The following is a 23256-nucleotide window of genomic DNA, read 5'->3' on the forward strand; positions in this document are numbered from 1 at the left end:
TCACCACAAACCCCACTTTGCGCAAGTTGGTATAGAACCAGGACCCCGCAGCATGTGTGAACCCTCTGCCACTAAGCCACTGCGGCCCGGAAGTCCTCGAGACGAGACACATAGGCGTATACCTAACGTGTAATTTGTTCGTAGCGGGAATTTCTGTTATGGTATAGTTAATTACATACAATGAAAAACCGAAAATGTGATGTGGACAATTGCGACCGAAAATGTAATGTGGACAATCTCGAACAAGCAATAAACAATCTGCGTGATTTGTTTTAGATTTCGGAAAATAGGTTCTGCCAGATTTACGCTTATCGACTGTAATCGTTTATTTATTTATTTATTTATTTATTTGGGAGGGAAGCAAAGTATAATACATTTCAGTCATTACACATGCAAAGAGATGTTTTATGGTAATTGTTTTTTGCTGAAATATAACTTCGGTATCTTTTATACGTGTTTAGGAGCTGAGATTATTATCTAATAATTATAAGGAAGATACAAGTTTTTTTTTTTTTTTTTTTTTTTTTTACGAAGATACAAGTTTTTCACCTTCGTACAACAATTCATGTTTAATAGGCGTATAGAAGGGGCTCATGCCCAAAACATTGGGACTCCATTTCTGGGGCCCCATGTTGGGGGCCCGGTTCCTGACCACCACTGTGCTGAGGGGAATCGGATCTTTCCAACGTCACCATCTGTATGCAACAACTCCATGCTGAAACGAGAAATAGAGTGGACTCAAGCCCAACATTTCGGAACCACATTTTCTGGAGCTTCGAGGCCAGGGCCCAATTTCTGACATTACCGCTTTCGTTAATCGACCCCGACCTTTCAAACGCTAACACTATAGTACAACACCATGTTAAATAGGCAAATAAAAGAGATCTGAACCCAAACTTTTGGGATCTCATTTCTGGAGTCTCAGGTCCCGGAGCTTTCCAACACCACAATATGTATCCAATAACTCCATGCTTAAAAGAAAAATATAATGAAGCCAAGCTCAAAATTTCGGGACACCATTTTTGGACCTTTGAGACAAGGGCCCAATTTCTGACGTTAACACTGTGCTCAGACGACCCGAACATTTAAAAACTTCACCACCCACCCACATACAATTCCATGTTTAATAGGCGTATAGAAAGAACCCGCGCCCAAAACTTCGGGACCCCATTTTTCTGGAGCCTCATGGCTGGGGCCCGGTTTCTGATATCACCACTGTGCTCGGGAGACCCGGACTTTTCCAATGCCACCATCTGCATCCACTAACTCCATGTCTAACACGGCTTCCCCATTGTAGGAGGATTTTGACGAATTTTCTGCAGGTTCTTTACAACTATTTACAACGTTTCAAACTATTCATAAGAAATGAAATTTCAATACATTAGAAACTATGTTCTTTTAAAATGTTCAAAATGGATGACAGCATTGATTTCCAGTAATAGTTGTAAACTTTCGTAATTTTATTCTCTATTTGAATAGTACTTTAATTTCGAATCTTTTACGGTTAAAAATATTTTTGTGAAATGTAACGGAATACATTGAAATGCTCCTACCCCCACGGGTACGTGTTCCAATTATAAATCGATTTGAGGTTCAGTGTACAAATGAGAAACTCCCAAAGCGAAGTACAATATTGTAACGTTGTTGACATACATATGAATAACTGGTGATTAGGTCGTTAAGCTGTACATAAAATCATATAAATTTTCATTCATATTACGCAGACAAGTACACACAGAACAGCATATGAATCTTTATCTGACTTTTGTTTCTCTAACTTTCTGATAGCCTTTAGAAATAATATCTTTACAATCGAAATATTCGTTAAACATTATTATTATTCTTATCCTTCAATATTCATTATACATCATATTCTTCATTACTTTAAATTCTTCATATTACATAACTATTTTACATTATATTCCGTCGAAGCTGTTTCAAAGTTAGTATTACACTTCTGACATAGTCATCATTACAAATCATAATTGATTCTCAATCCATACGCCTGTAACTTGTCCATCCTACCTGCAGTGTGGATCCTACGCAGTTTCGATCCTACGCAGTTTCGACGCTACGCAGTTTCGACCGTACGCAGTTTCGATCGTACGCAGTTTCGACGCTACGCAGTTTCGACCGTACGCAGTTTCGATCCTACGCAGTTTCGACGCTACGCAGTTTCGATCCTACGCAGTTTCGACCGTACGCAGTTTCGATCCTACGCAGTTTAGGTCGTGTGGAGTCCATGAATATAACCCTAATTTATAGCTGCACAGGTTAAACAAATTAAAGAGAGAGAGAAAAAAAATATATTTTTTGAGCGCATGATTAAAACTTAAATTATTTCAGGGCAACTGCGTAGGATCGAAACTGCGTAGGATCGAAACTGCGTACGGTCGAAACTGCGTAGCGTCGAAACTGCGTACGATCGAAACTGCGTACGATCGAAACAGGTTTTGAGCTGAATTTTTCGATCGTACGCAGTTTCGATGCTACGCAGTTTCGATCCTACGCCGCATTCCCGAAACGGGGACCTCCGATTTGCTCATTAACTTGATGTTTGCGTGCTGCTCGAACTGTGACATTGCACCAGCTGATCCCCACAGACCTCCGTTCAGGTTAGAGGTCTGCACGGGCTCGGGTTGAGCCCACAGGTTTAAGCCCAACACGGCCTACGGGCCGGACTCAGTCCTACAAAGCATCTATCACTTCAGGTCCAGGCGGGCTCGGGCCGTAAATTTTTAAAATATATACAACCATATTTGTCGGGCCTTTTCGGACCTAACTATGTAAATATACTGTATAACGATATATATTGCACCGTCCTTTCTGGAGAACTTTTAAAGCGCAACTCCAAAATTAAACCTCTGTTTGCTGTAAATAAAAATACAATTTTGCGGGGCTTATTTCGGGCCTCATTTGATTATAACAGGAGCTCGGACCGTGCTCGGGCCTAAATGCTAAAACATATTACGGATTCGTGTCGGGCCTCACATTACCCAAATTCACGGGCCGGGCTAAAAATTCCCGGCCCATGCACATCTCTAGTTCAGGTACACTACTCGCACATTGCCTGTTACGAACTGTTTACACTTGCCAAATTCATAATTAGGGAACCTAAAGACTATACGGTACAAGATTCATTGTAATTGGATCACAAATGCTAAAACTATAACAACATTCGGAGAACTTTCTGACTATCCGCCGAAATTGATTGTACACCAGATACTACATTAATGAAGTGTATGGGCCATCATACTAATCTTTCTAGCTACAATTTCTTAAAATAAATCACTTTATACTGGAGTTATCACTCAAACATGAAATATGAATAAAAATATAGGACGCTTTAAGGAAACTGTCCGAAGAAAATTCACGCCAAGAGCAATACTACTAGTTTCATGAGAAATAACTTAACATCTATATTGTAATAATAATAATAATAATAATAATAATAATAATAATAATAATAATAATAATAATAATAATAATAATAATAATAATAATAATAATAATAATAATATATTCCCCGTTCGTTACAGAGTCTTCCCCGATGTCAGCGAGAAACTTCCCACCGTCTTTCTGGAACAGCAATTACCAAGCAACGCCATCGACAGCGTCCGTCAGTTCGTCATTAGCGTCTGCAGCAAGTTTGAGCGCCGCAGCGGCAGCGGGTTCACATCCAGAGCTCTACCCAACGGCAGACCCTTACCACCCTGCAGCGGACCCTTGGCATTATCAACCATACTCTCACAGAGCGGTGCACGAATTTACGTACAACAATATGGCAGCCAGTGGACGATTTAATACCCAATACGGTTCATTGTTGCTCCCTCCTGGACCTGTGAGGCCACCTGCCAGAATTCCAATGGGTCCGCAATACGCAGTGGGGAAAGCAAGTGATGCCTGGTCCGGAGCTCGACTTCACGATCATTTGACTGGAGAATCATCTCATCCGTTGGACACAGGATACGGCGCTGCGCATGCGTATGGAAGCATGGCAGGTAACTATATTTACATCTCTGTAGTCTGATAGTTTTTTTTTTTTTTAAAATTTTATTTCCAAAGCATGGTTGACGATGCATATTTCATTTCCGAAACATCGTTTAAAAATGATTAAAACACTCGTTGTATATTCAATTTTCCTATTAACTATTGCATCATAGTAACATTATGCCCTCTCCATCACAATTATAATACGGAAGAAATTTCTTCTCTGACAGCCATGACAACGAAGGTTTCTAGTCACTTAAGAAATCAGTATCGCAGTTATTTCCAAATGGTCGACTTCACACTACAGCTTCCCGTGCAGAGTGTGTCGTGCACCCAGCGCATGAGCTTCTAGCGTACATGAACTATCAGACCTTTGTCAAACTGGATAGGAGTAGAGTAAGAGATTTGGTGGGCGCGCTAACAACGAGGTCTTTTTGTACCAATGCGCTGAGACAATTTAATCATAAAAAACAATCTAAAACACAAGCAACAAAAATAAAACTAGTAATAACTTAATTAAAATACAAGAAGAAACATTAACACACGGGTTAAAATTAAATGAATGCAAAACTTGGAGCTCTTGCAAAAATAGCATCAGTCCGTGGAGAGAACGTGTGTCGTCACCAAGAAGTAAGTGCAGATCCTCAGGAAGCTTGTAACGTTGTCGATGCCAGCCAGAGCAAGGCAATCGACAAGAAGATGACGAATAGATTTAAAAAAGTATCCGCAAAAGACACATTCTGGAGCTGCAACGTCACGTAAAATATATGCATGCGTCAAGTGACTGTGTCTAATACATAGTCGCGTTAAAACTATTTCTTCTCGACGCGACTGTCGAGAACTAGAGATCCAGACTTCTAATCGTGGTTTAATGGCATGCAATTTGTTGTCATGTGCGAGATCCCATTCCGACTGCCATTGGTGTAAAAGATGAGAGGTGTACACCGGGTAAATATCGGTGCAAGGAAGGGACGTCACGAGTACAACACCTTGAAGAGCTGCATCTTTTGCGCGTGCTCAAAGTTGTAGAAACAATCATTACAGTATTGTATTCGATACGTATAATTTCTATCTTGTGTGATCTGAACCAAACCTCTTCCTTGACAACTAAAGGAAAACGGATTCTTCATTTGAAAGACCTCAATTTGCTTGCTGAGTTACTGTATATACTTCTTCCTCTGGAGTAATTCTTGAGAAATGAATCAATTTTTCCATCCCCTATTCACCATAATCAGCGGTGAATATCACATATTCACTTTCCTCATCCACCTAGGAATTCTGTATAGTTTATTGATGACGAAAAAATCTATGGGACATATTATAACTCTTTGAAATCTCAATCCCCGATACATACGAGAATATGTTTATGCTTTTCTTAAAAAAAAAAAAAAAAAAAAAAAAAAAAAAAAAAAAAAAAAAAACTTGTGAGACATATATGTATAAGATTCATGGTCAGTATTGTAGACTGATTTTTTTCCCTCTTCATAATAGTTTTATTTAAGAATCGAATCGTCGGTTTTCTGAAGAATTGAATCCTTCAACAAATTTAAAGCTACAAATATTGGACACAAATGCTTACCATGGCAGGTGATTCCATTAAATGTTTTTTTATCTTACATTATCTTGCCTGTGGTATACGAGAGCACTTCCAGAAGTTCTCGACGCAACACTGAAACATCTTGTCACTGGTACTTAGCTGTTCATGACATATAGTGTCATCTATGATAGAAGTGATGTATGTGTTTAGACTGTCTAGCTGCATCAATTCGTTGGAAGTACTCATTTGAATTTATCGCCGTGCTTTGAGCTCGCATAACTGCATGACAATGCTCCAGTTCACACGACTGTAGTTTTCAAGGCTGCAGTGAAAGACTGTGACTTCAAGGGTATCCAACATCCACCCTACAAACCGGATTTAGCACTAGAGTCTTGGCAACAGTAGTCGTGTGTACTGGAGCATTATCATGCAGTTATGCGAGCTCAACGCACAACGACACATTGAAATCAGTACCTCCAATAAATTGACGCAGCTAGACATTTCAAGTTAACGGAACTAGACATTTCAAGCTAACACAGCTAGACAGTTCCAGCTAAAACAGCCAGACGGTTCAAGTTAATGTACCGATAGCTAGACAGTTCAAGCTAACGCAGCTAGACAGTTCGAGCTAATGCAGCTATATAGCTCAAACAAATGCCGCTATATGCCATGAACGACTTATTACCAGTGTCGGACCAGAAACTTTCCGAAATAACCTCGTACATTAGTGTGTTTCATTTTCGGAATAATGTTCACGAGCAATATACACATTCATAAATCTAATTATGTTAGTTGCTACTGTTCTCTTACGCAACATAACAGCAGCAAATAACAAGACTGTTTTTTTTTTTTTTTTTTTTTAAGAATATTCTGTTAAATGTAACGAATGCATGATACACAATATTCTGACTTTTCCCGCCATAACTATAATACAGGAAAAAAAATTGTTCTATGGCAACAATAGTATCAAAGCGTACAGACGCTTAGGAAGCACATATCTCAATCGTATTGTGCACAAAACGAGAAATGAAGTTATTTCGTCTCATCTTGTGAATTTCGTAGATGTCTCGTCTCATCTCGAAGAATTTTTTGTTGTCTTGTCTTATTTTGTAGATGTATGCCCTGTTTTTTTTATTCTTATTTTCATCTTGAACTTGTCAGAATCCTTTCGCGCCACGATAGTTAAGTGAAGGATGCGATACAACATTTAAACCAAATTTATTATTAGAATATGTTGTGTAATGAATTGCGTGTCTCTAAACGTTGATAAATGTTCTTCATTATGTTCGAACAAATCACTTTATCAATTTATAGTTTCTTTTTCTAAAATGAAACATGTAACACTAAACAGTGTTTGAAATCTAAGGCTTGCGTAAACTAGCATTACTCATGAAACTCGTGTTTTTTTTTGTGTGTGTGTGTCTCGAAAATGAGACGAGATTTGTCATGTCTTCTCGCCTCGTCTCGTTCACGAGATGAGTGGAAAAACTCCTCCTTTTATGAGCAATACTCCATATTTCGCAGTAATTTTCAAACTTCTGAAAATATTATAGTCTATCAGACTAATGCTTCCCCTTCGGAACTTGACATGTTCCTAACGTATGTGCTATTAGGTACAACGAATTACCATTCTGCTAGCGTACAGGAATTTTTAGGCGGTAATCGGGTAGCTAGATAATTTGGTATAAATCTGGAACTGCTTCCTCGGAATATATTAAGCAGTGCGGTAGCGAATGAGACAAGAGCTGAGGCTGTCTCGTCTCGAAAATATATCGTGAGAGTCATATTTCGTCTCGTAAATGTGCCTGTATTTCTTGGAAGAATTCTGTCTCGTCTTGTTCTGTGTACAATTCTATTATCCATATGAGATGTTCAAAATACAAGGAAATCAAATCCAATTACCAAAGTTGAGAGAAAAAGAGAAATAAAGTTTTTACAGTACGCTTAAGTACATGGAAATGTTACCAAAGCTGAGAGAAAAAGAGACAAAGTTTGAACAGTACGCTCAAGTACATGAAAAAGTTACCAAAGTGGTGAGAAAAAGAGAAATAAAGTTTGCACGGTACGCTTAAGTACATGGAAAAGTTACCAAAGTTGAGAGAAAAAGAGAGAAAGTTTGAATAGTACGCTCAAGTACATGGAAAAGTTACCCAAGTTGTGAGAAAAGAGACGTAAAGTTTGTACAGTACGTTTAAGTACATGAAAAAGTTACCAAAGTTGTGAGAAAGAGAGACATAAAATTTGTGCAGTACGCTTAAGTACATGGAAGAGTTACCAAAGTTGAGAATAAGAGACATAAAGTTTGTACAGTACATTGAAGTACATGGAAAAGATAACAGTGTTATTTACAAGTTAAGAGTTACGATTTCCGGATATGAATCTTTTGTTATGAAAGAAGTTGTAAATAGGAATCTTAAGAATGAAATATGTCCACAATTGCCCCAAAAGTGGACTTAGTTCCCTTGTGCACTGAATGCACTATTTTGTACCTATGGTTTAATAAACTCTGGCAAAGAGACTAAAGAGGATCACGCGAAACTAATGGCTATTGAAATTTTTGCAGTTAGAAAACCTATATATTGTTTTATCATAGCCAACTAGCAATGCTTAGCTGTTGTACAGGTTGGATAGAAGCTAGGAAATGTCATGGATTTTACACAATATAGTACGTTAAAAATCACCATTAACCGTGAAGATAGGAACAGACTGATTCCATTAACGAACTAGGATAATTGCAGCAATAAAAGCTACATATCCTTTATCATAGGCAAACAACAATACTTTGCTGTTGTACAGGTTGCATAGAAATCAGGTAATGCCATGTATTTTAAACAATATAGTACATTAAAATGACCGTTAACCGCGAATATATGAACAGACTGACTCCATAAACGAACGAGGCCGCGATAACAGCAATAAAAACTACAAAAAAAAAATGCTTTACTGTTGTACAGGTTGCATAGAAACTAGGGAATGTCATGGATTGTAAAGAATATAGTACGTTGAAGTAACTGCTAACAGTGAAGATACGAAGAGATTCATTCCATTAACGAATTAGAATAATTGCAGCAATAAAAGTTACATATCCTTTGATTATAGGCTACCAACAATGCTTTGCTGTTGTACAGGTTGCACTCACTCCACCGAGTAGTGTTCATCAGATTTTTTTTCTTCAGATTTCTGCATTAACATAGGGGATCCAAAGGGAAATGAAATGAAATCTTTGAGTTTTACGTCCCACGGTTATACCGGTTAGGCTAAAGGAGACGGTGATGATGAGAGATGAGTGAAATGGTGGAATGAAGAAAGTGGGAGGAAACGGGAGAACCCCGAGAAAACCCACGAGCACGGTGTTTGTCCACCACAAAGTTCACTTGGCGGGGCTGGGATCGAACCCGGGACCCCAAGCACCAGAGGTGAACGCTCTACCACTGAGCCACCGCGCCCCCGGGAATCCAAAGGGGAAGAAAGTTTTTTAAAAAAGAGATATTTTAACCCAAAAGTCCTTTCTTCGCGATTTTCCCGCCTCAGGTACTTGATGGAGATATGTGAATGGTACCGTTTGAAAAGCAGTTCTGTTCTAAAGAAGTGATGGGCGAACCATGATCCTAGGATAAATAGGGATGTCACAGGAAATTTTTTACCTGAGATCAAGGTATTTTGCGGTAATCTGGTGTATTGTGGGGATTATTGATAAATATTTTCCCCGCCCTTACTATTCAAGATAGAAGCTTGAAATTTAGTATGCCTCTTAGTAGTTTTTAGTTGATTTTGAGGTTTTTGCGTTAACACAGGGGGTCCAGAGGGTCTCAATTTTTTTAAAAAAAATCAAATTTCTCTCAAAATTTTCTGTCTCAGGGATATGATAGGGAAACATGAATGGTACAAATTGAAAGGTTGCTCTTTCGCAAAGAAAAAAAAACGAGATATGAACCATGATCCTACGATGAATAGGGAAGATGCTGTAGCCGCTTGACTGAAAGTCTATAATTTACCTTAAAAGAAAGCCGGGATTTAAAAGGGTTATTATATGCGCAGCAATCTTCTTTGCACAGCATATTCAATGCCAGCAATTTTCTTCTTCCGAATGTCCATACTTTTGTTCTATATACATAACTACACAATGCATGTAATGGTTTTTTGCTCCAGTAATTTCGAATCGTTCTTCAATGTATCTTATTGTAGAATTTCATGCCATGCCTATCCTATTGAAGTTCGTCCAACACGCTTTTTCACTTCCCCGAGAATATGCTGATTATTCGAGATATTGAGTAATACAAAGAGTAAGCCAACTATAGAAAGTGGAAGTAGAAAAAAGCAGAACATACAGTTTCATTTGTGTATTAAGGTAACGAAGATGTGAATGGAAAATAAAAGCTATAATAGGAATGACGAAAGAAGCTAGAAGATAGGCTTATTGGCTTATTGGTTAATGGTATTGTGAAGATTAAATTTGTGCCAAGTGACCTACGATTGATGACCCATTAGCCTAGTAGATATTCCTATTAGCGGAGCTTAAAACATACGTATAAAAATGGGCTATTAGTTCAAATAAGCCTAAAAGAGATGCAAATTAGCGGAGGTTCGTTATGAATTGACGTCTTTAAGTTTTTTGTCAAGAAACCTGCCATTGATGAGGTATTAGCCTAAAAAGCATATCTATCAGCGGCGTAATATCCAATAGACCTAAAAGATAGATCTATTAGTGGAGATGCTATTAGCCAAGAAGATAGGCCTATTTGAGCTAATGAACCTAAAAATAGGCCTAGTAACGAAGAATCGTTATGAATTGAACCTTTTAAATGTGTGTCATGAGTGGCCTGCCATTCATGACCTATTGGTCTAGAAGATATGCCTATTAGTGAAGAACCTAGAAGATAAAGGTACATAGTATTAGAGCCAATAGATCTACAGGGTAGGTCTATCTCGCGAAGGATTGTTACGAACTGAAGTTTTTAAATGTGTGTCAAATGGCTGAAGATGATGGTGATTTGATATCCAAAATATGTCTGAAATGAAACACCTGTTAAAGTAGGTTTCCTAAAATACATAATTATAAAGTGATACACAACAAAACATAAGAAAAAAGTAGAAAAACTAAAGGATGACATTTTATTTTCGGAAATCAAGAGGGAAAACAAGTGTAATGGAAATACCACTTTTGTGTTCACTCAAGCGTTTGTTTAAAATTGAGTCAAGAGAGCGTGGAAGAGGGAGAGAGAGAGACAAAGGGAGGGGTGTGGTCAGCCATTATGTTACTAGGCATCCGATTGGCTACTGAGGTCCAACGAATCATCGATTACTTGCTTACAGACCTTCTACTACTACTAGTAGTAGTAGTACCTCGTTCGTATATTGCATTAGATTATCCATATGTACTGAAATTACACTACTTTTGAATAAACGCTCCTACCATTAGCTACAAGTATATATACAGGGTGATTTTTGTTCATGCCACAATGTTACGAACGTATGGTCTGTGTACATACTTGAAATTTGAAGCCGTTGTGAACAGGGATGTACAAAGAAATGTTTCGGGAGTGTCAAAATGTTAGCCTTGGTATAGCGTATAGGTATATGCTAAGTTTAGCGATCAAGCATTTCGTACTACTTCTATTATTATTATTATTATTATTATTATTATTATTATTATTATTATTATTATTATTATTATTATTATTATTATTATTATTATTATTATTATTATTATTACTATTGGCACGTTTGGGAAAAAATCCTGAATCTTCTCGTTAAACATATGTCGGAATCTGTGATGTGTTACGTCAATTAGCTGCGTCCGTGATATCCATATTTGAAATTCACGCGTATTCCGTTCATTTATTGCATGTTACGTGAAAAAAAAATATTTTTACACTGAGAAGATAATAGTAAAAATTTTATAAAGTTAATACTCACTTCAAATAATAGAAATCTTTAAAAGTGAATAGTTTATGAAATTTATAAGACATATAGGAGACCATAACAAATTTAGGTGTATATATAATATATAGTGATACTTCTAATTCTTTCTTAAAGAAAATTAAATGAATGGAATTTGTTAGTACAATGTAATATGCATATAAAATTAAAAGTGACTATGTTCGTGACTTAATTACTCTTGAATCATCCGACTGATCGCGATCAAATTTTCAACATAGATGAGATTCGAGCCTGGAATAAGTTTTTATTATTTCACTTTGACGGTGCAACTTAGGGAAAGAGGAGAATAGATATTTAAAAATGATTGAAAATAACCTATATTAGTGTCGAATCCATAGTTTTCAGAATCGCTGAGATGAACAGTGACACTTCCGATGCCGTTTAAATCCAAATTCAGTCTCGCAACTTGGAGCAGAGAGAGATATACGGTGTATATATAAATATGATCGAAAATTACCGATATCAGTGTCGAATCCATAATTTTCTGGGTCGCTGAGATGAACAGTGACAATTCCGATGCCGTTTGAATACAGATTCAGCCCCACAACGTAAAGGAGATTTATGAAAATCATTGAAAATAACCGATATCAGAGGGCGCTTCAGTGTAATAAAAAGTGACTGACTAACGCGTTCTTATTTTTACCCAACGAAGCAAGTAACTGACGCTAGTACTAAATAATTTCTAAAAATTTAGAGTTATGAATAAAATATTCTCTGGATCATCATGAACAAATCTATAGGAGATCAATCAAAATCGGTCCCACGGCTAGAAAAAAAAAATCGGTAATAAAATCGAATGCAAAAGCATTATCATCAACATAAAATCTGTTTACCTAAAACCTTCTGTAAATGTTTTAAATAAAATCAATCCAAATGATTTCTCAGATAGTGACCCCGCGTAGCATAGTCACTAACGCTCTCGCCTTCGGTGCGAGCGGTACCGGGTTCAATTCCCGCGGTCGAAGAAGTGCAAAATGCTTTTTCAGGGCCAGTCATCCTAAATGAGGTTTTCCTGGTTTTTTTCATTCACTCCAGGCAAATGCCGGGGTAGTACCTAACATATAGGTCCCGGGCCACGTCCTCAATCCTTTGTTTCTTTCTTTCCTTTCCCTGGATAGTGTGCTCGCCGAGAGGAACATCATCCCACGTACCATAGATGAAGAAAACCCAGAAATATAAATCCTAAATCCTAGATCTCTCAGATAATCACCAATATTTCGTGATATGTTTAAATAGAAACAAGTGTAGAAAATTCTGGTAAGACATACCGAGCAAATGATAGATCTTGTTGAGTCAAAGAAAATGATTTTTCTATAATTTTCGAAATATGGAGAAGAACGCATTTCTTTAAAAGGCTAAAAAGTGATACTATCCGAGAATCATGCAACTTATTAAGATGAAAATGGTACTGAAATATACCTTCATCAAGTTCTTCATATAATTCTAGCAGAACGACAGTTCATAGTGTGATTATTGATATAAAACCCAAAATTATCATTAACCCTTATATTTTAATTTCTTTAATTATAAAATATTGTCCACAAATTATTTGATTTCATTTTAAGTTTAGCGTCCCTTTACAGCAGCGAGGCTATACGAGACGTTAACATACAGTTTAACGTGGGATCCGAACCACATGAGCTCCCGCCCCGGAAACTGAACCCGGGTCTCGCACGTCAAAAGCTCGTATGCTAACCACTTACCCACGAGGGAGCTTTTGTCCAAAAATATGACACCATATCGGTCTGTATATCACATTGAGATGAACAAAATACCGTAACATGCTTGGTATAGATATACCACATTGACTTGACACCTAATCTTCCATTCCAAGCGCTGCTATCGGTTAAAGGAATTCCACTCCCTGTCGTCATCCGCTCTCTCGCTTAGCAACAGCTGAACCTTTATTGGCTCAACGCGTGGGTGTGTCGAGGGTGTGAGCATTAGTTCGCATTTTGCCACGGCTCAATACATTGTGGCAGCACTATAGTAAATTTTTATGCATGGTTTTCGAGAAGAACGAATTTTTGTGACATTCAAAGATATGTTGTTCATTCCTAATACTAGTAGGAAGTTTTTATTTTGTTGGAATAGATTGTCTATTTACCTATGTATTTATGCTTATGCATAAAAATAAAATTAAATAGACTATTGTGTTTGTTATTCCTTATCTTTTCATAAATGGAAATCATCTATAGTTTGCCCAATACCAAAAACCAATGATAAACATGAAATAAATAACTACCGGCCTATATCAATTTTACCTACTTTTGCAAAGATATTTGAACAAATCCTATACCGACGGATAATTGACCACATCCAACCCGTAATCTCACCATATCAACATGGCTTTATCCCACACAAATCAACAACAAACCTTGCTCTTATCACAGACTTTATAGCAAATTCGTTAGATTTAGGATGTCAGGTTGATGTAATATATATAGATTTTGAAATGGCATTTGACAGAGTCAATCACAAGGTACTATTACATAAGCTAGGCGAATATAATTTCTCTTCTCCCTTGATCAAGCTCTTTTCATCATATTTAAATATTCGAAAACAAACTGTTATCTACAAGGAATATAAATCATCTGATTATATTGCATATTCTGGAATTCCCCAGGGCTCTAATCTAGGTCCGTTATTGTTCCTTTTATTCATTAACGATCTCCCTGATCATATATTATTAAGTAACAAATTGCTTTTTGCTGATGACCTCAAAATATATGGTAGGATAAAGACCATCCATGACTGTCACGATTTGCAACGTGACATGGAAAATATTGCTAATTGGTGTTCTCTTAACAAACTTAATGTAAACATAAACAAATGTAACATTTTATCGTTTACTAGAAACAAAAGTCAAATAGAGTTTGATTACTCAATGAGTCAGATCTTACTAAATAGATTAAATTCAGTCAAAGATCTTGGAGTTATATTTGATACGAAACTGACATTTAATAACCATATAGAGAACATAGTTAACGAATCTTTCAAGATGTTAGGGTTCATAATTAGAATTGGAAAGGAATTTAACAATAGTACTACACTAACAAAAATGTATTATGCCTATGTGCGATCAAAACTGGAATATGCTGCTGTGATTTGGAACCCATCACAACAGCAATACAGACACCAACTGGAAAAGGTCCAATCTAAATTTATCAAATACTTGACGTACAAGACAACTGGAATCTATCCATATTTTGAAAATTATCTAACATTAATAGACAACTTCTGTATCCCTACACTTGAACAAAGGCGAAATGTGACAGATTTGATTTTTCTCCATAAAATAGTACAAAACGAATTTAATTGTACAGATCTCATATCAACATTAAATTTTCATGTCCCGACACTTAAAACTCGTGCTAATAACTCTGGTCTGTTTTATTGCAAAAAAGCAAGGACCAACGTATTATTGAAATCATCAATTTGGAGAATGTGCTCTACTTATAACAAAATATGTATCAAACACAAAGAAATTGACATCTGCAATATGAACTCTATGTTTATGAAAACTATTGTAAATGTATTATGTAATACACCAACACTATAATTGGGCTTATGCCTGTTGTGTTGATGGCAAATAAATAAATAAATAAAATAAATAAAAAAACACACATATTCCAAAGTAACTATAATTATGGATTGAAACCGATACTGTCTGTATTAAACTTTTAAAAATATTGAATCATCGTATAGATAGCCAGGTGTTCTCTTTTAACTGGTGTTTGCATAACTGCATATATTTGCGCTATTCGCCACTTCATGATTACTAATCAGAAAGACAACAGGAAATGAGCATATTCGTATTTTCTTGCACTACTACTCATCCCTAATATTAATCCGGAAGAAACACATTGGTCACATATTTACATGTGTCTGTCAGTGGGATGCATAATTTTCATTATGAATAACAACGAAACAAAGGGCCACGATAGATCGGTAGTTGAGCCTTTATCTCTGGTTCATGGGGTCTTTCGTTCATCTTTGGTCCATGGGGTCCTTGGTTCGATACTAAACTCGCGCTTTGTGGTGGACAAACACGGTGTGGATGGGTTTTCTCGGGATTCTCCAGTTTCCTCCCTCCTTTTCATTCCACCATTTCATCCATATCCATCTCCTTGAGCCTAGCCTGCATAACCGTGGGACGTACAACTTAAAGATTTCATTTCATTTCAACAACAAAATTATACAAAAGTCAGAAATTTTGCGGGAGTGAGTACGACAACCTTTCTTTGGTACCTTTCTGGTGGTATAGTTTAGTATTTTGCATATTCAATTATGCAATCTAATGAAACGTGCCGAATTTTATCGTTCTATTATTCCTACTCACGGCTCTTGAAATCCCTTATTAAAGAAAGAAAAACATTCCTCCACTGTGATTCACTTGCATGCAATAAATAATTCGTTGATTCACCTGCATACAACAAACAATTCGTAAACGAGTTAAATGCTGTAATTTCTTGTCAAAGTTTATAGACTTCCATGCAGTGATGATTTCAATAGATTTTGCCTGAAAGGAGAGTTGAAGCTTACAGCACATGGCAGGTGAAAATCATACTGTGCAAATACTGCTAACGCACATTGGGTATGAATAGTGATACGGTTCGCCAGGGGGAGGAAAGCTTCGAAGGAAAAATTTCCAGCAGGCCACCCCCTGAAATCGTCATGCCTTGCATGCGTCCATCATTTGGTAGTTGCTTTCTCACAATACACATTTTATGTGAAATTCATAGTAAGGTATCACTGCGAGACTCAACAATCTGGAAGATACTTCCAACGGTCACATCATGTTCATTACCGACAAGAGACGAATATTTCCGATACGAACAATTGCGCGACGGGTACAACTGAGCAACGGAAGTATAATCACTGCTGTCAACAAATTCTATTAGTGCCATCCACGCGGGTTTAGTGGCTAGCGCGAGCCCCTTTTGTAACAAAGGTTCTGGATTCGATTCCCGGTGAGAGAGCATTGAACGCATTGCGGTGGTTCGGATAACATAAATTGTAGTTCCACAACTCAGAGAGCCTCGGCGCTAAAAAAATTGAAAAAAGACGCCAAAGTTCAACAAGAAATAAACTTTCAATAAAATATATGATTTCAAATACAATATTGGAGTTAAAATGAATTTTACTTTTTGACTCGACCTCGTAGAATGGCAAAAATATACAATTATTTATACACACGTGCAGTGATGATTTCAGGGGTGGTCTGGGGGAATTTTCCTTCCGGAGCTACGAAATTCCCCCTGGAGCAAATTTACGATGATCTCAATAAGGGCTACCAGTATTTTCCCAGCACTACTTTAACCCCCTTCCCTTCTAAATCTCCCCCCCCCGAGAGAAATCGTTTGTGCACGTGATCACATTTAGTTCATTTGATGTCAACCGTGATAACAGTAAGTTCTTCACATAGTAGTAGCAGGCTATTAATCTACCCACGCAAATATACAGTACACAAATAGAAGTTTATAATCAATCTCGAAACAGTAAGAAGAAAAACATGTTAAAGGAGAAAAAGTGAAAATATTAAATGAATGAATGCGGAAATTCCTTTGTGTATCATTTTTGAAGAACCTTTATCAATCTTCTTTTTGGCTTGGTAAATTTTTGAGTTTCAGTGAAAAAAATATATATTCAGCGAAGCACTTTTGCTTTAGTTGCTGTCCTCGTTTTTCCCTTCTTTTCCTCTAACATTTTTTTTCTTCTCTTGTTAGAAATTTCATTCCAAGCGCCCCCTTTTGAGAGAAAACGCTTCATTACTCCGCCAACACAGTTATCACTAAATTTATTCATCAGAGTGATTGAGTAAAAAAGAAGTAGTTGCTACGTTGAAGAGAACGTTACGTTGCATCTTCTGCCTTCTCAACAAAATGTAGAAGAGAGCTTTCCTCTTTTTCTTCTTCTTCAACAAAAGTTCCATTCTTCCGAAGTAGGCATTCTTTCTCCTGATGATTATGCAACCAGTAAGAACACAAATAAAAAACGCACACATAGAGAGAGAAAGAGAATGATAGTAGAGAAAAGAATAAAGGAAGGAATGAGATGCGATGAGTATGGTGGAGAGGGTTGAGAAGCACAAATGGGAAGTCCTGGGTGAGGAAACATGCATGGTATGCGCTCTTTAAAATTCTTCAGGCAGCAAGCACATCCTTCCGTTACGCTCAATATGGCCGGTTCCCACTAAACAGCGAGGAAAACCCGTTGCTATGGAAACGCGCGAATCCGTAATACAACGTGGGACTTTTTTTTTTTTTTTTGTCGTCATCTTCGAGCTGCTGGTTTAGGTTTAGCTCTTACAGTACTGGAAGGTGGATGTGAATTTCCTTCTCTATATCCAAAGTTTTTTGTTCTCTCCATTCCTCTTTTTTTCATTCTGTACGGTTACGACTTTCGGTCTTCTATCTATCTATCTAAATCCTTTCCGTTCTATATTATTTTCTGTTCCAAAAGCAAATGCTTTTTCTCAAATATAAATCCCATGAAAAAAGTATATGTTCTGTTTTTTGTAACTGAGAGGAGTACCACAAAGATCAACTCTCGGTCCCTCCTTATTCTATATTATCAATTTTTGGTGTAATTTCATTTTATTCAGTCATCTATCTATCTCAAATCATTTCCTTTCCATAGTACTTCTTGTTCCAAAAAGTAAATGTTACTTCTCTAATATAAATCCATGAAGCAATCAAAAAGGATGATGTTGAGTTCTTGTAGATGTGATGAGTACCACAAGGATCAACTCTCGGTCCCTCATTATTCTATATTATCTATTAAATATTTATTGTTTATAGTTACCGGCAATTGTTACTTGCAATATAAAATATATTGACATGCTTCAGAGTAAATAATCGTGCACGTGATAAAAAAAAAATAGGTCCTTTGTTGCCATTAATACGAGGTTCAATAACACGCTACCTACTGAGATAACACTGATACTAAAATATACTTAAGCAAGAGGACAGTACACGCTATTTTAATGAGATATAATAATATAAAATTATCAATAAGTCTTAAACATTAAAACTTTTCAATCGATGTAAATATTTGTAATATATAACCTTACTAGTATTCATAATATATAATAGAAGCTGATATATAAAATTTGTTTCATATATTGACAAACATGTGAATAATAATTTCTTTCATAGTACTAATACTTTAATTCAGATTTAGATTTTAGTTAGCGTCACTTTCATCAGCTATGACCTACAGCTTAATGTGGGAACTGAACATTTGAGATCCTACTGAGAATCGATCCCGAGCCTCTCGCGCCAGTAATAGTATTTGCTCCCAGTAATAGTAATGAGTAAGTATTACTTATCTACAAAGGAAAAACAGTCCAATTTAGTACAGTGGCACTATTACAGGTATTGGAAGGGAATAATACTGTTTTCTTTGTACAGATATCGGGCAAAATTACAGCCTACTGTTTAATTCATACTAATTACTTATAAAGAACTAAGCAAAGCATTTTATATAGGCAAGATCTCTTAAAATTTGTATATCTTTATACAGATATAGCACCATATCGACTGAGAATATTTTACTTATTTTTAATTTATTTACAAGCAGTATATGGAATTATTTTTTATTTGAGTTTAGAATCCCTTTCAGGAGTGAGACGTGGATCTATAGCTTAACGTGGAAACCGAGTTTCATGAGCTCCCATCGGGAATCGAGTCCGGAATTCCCGCGCCGAAGACGTGTACGCTCTTATGATAAGATGCATCATTGTTAGAATTATATGCGTCAATGTTGGAGTTGTACTTACGTCACTGTTAGGATTATAAATGTTGCTGTTAGAACTATTTGCATCTTTGTTAGGGAAATTGTATCACTGTTAGAATTATGAACGTTACTTTTAGTTGCCAGCGTATTTGTTAGGATTGTATGCGACAGTGCTTGGATTATATGGGTCACTGTTAGGGTTATATGAGTCACTGTTATGATTATATGCGTCACTGTTAGGACCATCTGGGTCACTGTTAGAATTATGTGCATGACTGTTAGGATTATTTGGGACACTGTTAGGAATATGTGTGTGATTGTTAGGATTATCTGTGTTACTGCTAGGATTATTTGCGTCGCTGTTAGGGTTATTTGGGACACTGTTAGCATCATGTGATTCACAGTTAGGATTATTTGCGTCACTGTTAGGATTATGTATGTGACTGTTAGGATTATGTGTGTGACTGTTAGGATTATCTGTGTTACTGTTAGGATTATTTGCGTCACTGTTAGGGTTATTTGGGACACTGTTAGCATCATGTGATTCACAGTTAGGATTATTTGCGTCACTGTTAGGGTTATTTGGGACACTGTTATTATTATGTGCGTGACTGTTAGGGTTATTTGGGACACCATTAGGGTTATATGCATCACTGTTAGGATTATATGCGTCACTGTTATGACTATATGCGTCACTGTTAGGATTATTTGGGGCACTGTTAGGATTATATGCGTCACTGTTAGGATTATTTGGGACACTGTTAGGATTATGTATGTGACTGTTAGGATTATGTGCGTGACTGTTAGGATTATCGTGTTACTGTTAGGATTATACGCGTCACTGTTAGGGTTATTTGGGACACTGTTAGGATTATGTGCGTGACTGTCAGGATTATCTGTGTTACTGTTAGGATTATATGCGTCACTGTTAGGATTATTTGGGACACTGTTAGGATTATGTGCGTCACTGTTAGAATTATACGCGTCAATGTTTGAACCATATACGTCACTGTCAGGATCACATACGTTACTGCTGGAATTATATGCGCGACTGTTACAGCGTTTGCACACGTCCCCGGCAATGCCGGATCCGGTTCCGACAATGCCGGCGATGGAGTCGGCGGCAATGTAATCAAATGGTAGCTGGCACACGCTTTCCGACCCGGCAAAAAAGCCGGTGGAACTCCCGGCTCCGGCAAATGCAGCCGGACTAGCCGCCGACATGTCGGTGCCGGCTCCGGCTCCGGTTTTGTCGGCGGCAATGTTTTATTATGCGTAGATGTACACGCAGCCGGCAAAGACGGAGCCGGCTTGTTGATAGGTTTCTTCAATCTAGCTACAGTGAGTGAGTGCAAGGCGTTGTGTATTCTTGTTTCTTTTCCTGTATTTGGATTTTTTGTTTACTTCAGGTTTTTTGTTATTTTCTTTTCTTCACATCATATGAATATATAATGAAGAATGAAATAATAAAAATGGCTGTGAGGTACCACAGATATAGTGGATTGCTATTTACATAAATTCTCAGCAAGGGAAATTCGGATCTTGTTTGAATTATCCAACTACGGCAACGCGGAAAGTGAGTTTCACAGATGTATGTATGTATATTAATTTGTTATCTTCTACAGCTGAAACTTACTTAAACGATTTAAACAAAGGGGTCGTTGGATTCGTTTTGATAGAGAATATGTCTTAGCATATATGAAGTCATAATTTAAAAAAAAAATCAACATGGCGGAAATGAACAAAATGGAGATACGAAGAAATTATGAATGTAGGATAGTTGTCCAGTGCTTATCCTGTTAATTATGCAACCCAGTATGTACGGTATAAATATCCATCATAATCGTAGAAGTAGGCATTTTCAAGCATAACAAAGGTTGTAAATAAAATTAAAGTAAATAAAAACTACAACACAGCTACAGAAAGAACTGAAAATGCACAAATAGAACAAGAAAATTTCTATTCTTGTGGTTGCATACTGTTTTACCTTATAGATCGTAATAAAAATATATACTCTGTCTTGTCTGGTATTTGTTCCATAGAACGATTGTATACTGAGTGAATAGGCAGCCGCAATGTTGCCTTTGTAGAGCTTATTATTATTATTATTATTATTATTATTATTATTATTATTATTATTATTATTATTATTATTATTATTATTATTATTATTATTATTATTTTAAATAGCTTGATCTCAGCATGTTTCAATTTTGAGAAATTTAAATAGATGTTAAAATTATGGCAACAAAAGTGAAAAAAAGAGAAACAAACCAAAAGAAGGCCATATGCCTCGTGCGCACACATCCACACACACAAAGAGCAAATATACCTTAGTGTACTAAAGAAAAGATATTTGAGGATTTAGACGTTAATGCTCCTACGTCACTTGATTGACGTAATACAATTAACCTTGTTCTTTGCATTGAGCTATTTCTCAGATATTGAACGACCCTTCCATTTATTCAAGTCAGTCTGTAATATTACACGGCTCTTGCAAAAAAAAAAAAAAAAAAAAATCTGAACAGCGCTGAATATGATTACTAATTCGTTGTACTAAGAAATCGAACGTTTGTTTAGACATGCGAAAGTAATTAATAAAAAAATTTCGAATCATATGTACGCAGCTTTTCATATAATGTATAAAACGGACTCATGTTCTCTCCTTCACGTTCAAACTCAAACTACCTTTCGGCACCGGCATCACCGGGATGTGTGTGCAAAGCAGCGCCGGCACCGACATTGCCGGATCCGGCTCCGGTTTTACCGGCTGCGTGTGCAAAGCAGCCCCGGTTCCGGTTCCGGCATTGTCGGTGCCGGATCCGGCATTGCCGGGGACGTGTGCAAATACTCTTAGGGTTATCTGTGTCACTATTAGAATTATTATATATATATAATCTTTGGATATATTTTTCGTTAAATGTTAATAATATAATAAAATTTATATTTCATAATACAAATCTTACAAAGAAATTCATACGTACACCTTATATCATTTTTATTATTTTCTGTTCTCAACCCTAGTATTTTATATGGAACAAAAAACTACCGACTATTCAATACATTCATAACTTTTCCTTGTTGATTCTAGTATCAATCCATATTTATAAGCATGTATTCTTTTTTTCCTTTCTCTCAGCAAGGAAATTGTTACTGTTAAAAGAGAGAGAGAGAGAGAGAGAGAAAGAAAAGAAAAGATATTAAAAATCAAATTCACGATATTAAAAATCAAATATCTTAGGATATGTTACTTGCTTTTATTTTCTGTTTTCTTCTTTCTGAATTTCATTTTCTTTCTTCATTTTATATCCCCCTAACAAAATACGTTTTACTTTTTCATACAGTATCTAATATTGTTTGTGAATTTCAAAAGAGAAACATCTTATTTTAGCTCCAGCACACAATAGGGAGTGATTTTAAATAAAATATTTTCTGAACAATAGATGAATAAGAACTGAATTCTCATGGCGTGCGTTTTTTTTTTTTTTAATAAAGAGGATATTGAATACATTAGTTCACAATGCGGGAAGAAATATTTTATAATTTAGTTACATGTATTGACGAATAAACAACGAAATAAGGGTTAAAGGATATGACATGGTAGAAAACCCAACATTCAGTTACTCCTCTATAAACACAACAGGGTTGGCCACATTTTCCGAAAAAACGGAAAAAGGTTTTTTTTTATTTTACGAAAACCGGAAAATTGAAAACGGAAGACGGAAAATTTTCCGGAAAAATGGAAGACCGAAAGTTTTTCCGGAAAAGCGGAAAACGGAAATGGCCATCCCAAAAACATACCTCTTTTTACGTTTGTCTACTGTGTTTGAGGATACAATTTCTATATTCTATTTATAAACGGTAAGAACACCTCAGTCTGCCATGCTAATTTCTAATAGTAAACAACCACTCTAATAGATGTCGCTACCTGCGCTATCGTTTGACTGCCTGACACTAATAGATGTTCTTCGCATGTTGGCAATTTGTCTATTCAAAACTATTTTGGTAATGTACGTAATTATAACTTAAAAATTGTATTGTTTCAGTTT

General features: G+C 36.5%; 1 protein-coding gene across 1 annotated transcript in view; it reads left to right on the top strand.

Annotated features, from left to right (window-relative positions):
* LOC145686724 (uncharacterized) overlaps nucleotides 1–23256 on the top strand; it is a 164394-nt gene that overhangs the window by 121738 nt on the left and 19400 nt on the right. Inside the window, exon 3 of the mRNA XM_081760333.1 lies at nucleotides 3540–4001. Within this exon, the coding sequence (XP_081616459.1) occupies nucleotides 3540–4001 (462 nt within the window). The remainder of the gene's footprint in view (nucleotides 1–3539; nucleotides 4002–23256) is intronic.

Source organism: Thermobia domestica, chromosome 5 (assembly GCF_964235325.1).
Source record: "Thermobia domestica chromosome 5, izTheDome1.hap1.1, whole genome shotgun sequence".
In the NCBI taxonomy this organism is placed as follows: domain Eukaryota; kingdom Metazoa; phylum Arthropoda; class Insecta; order Zygentoma; family Lepismatidae; genus Thermobia; species Thermobia domestica.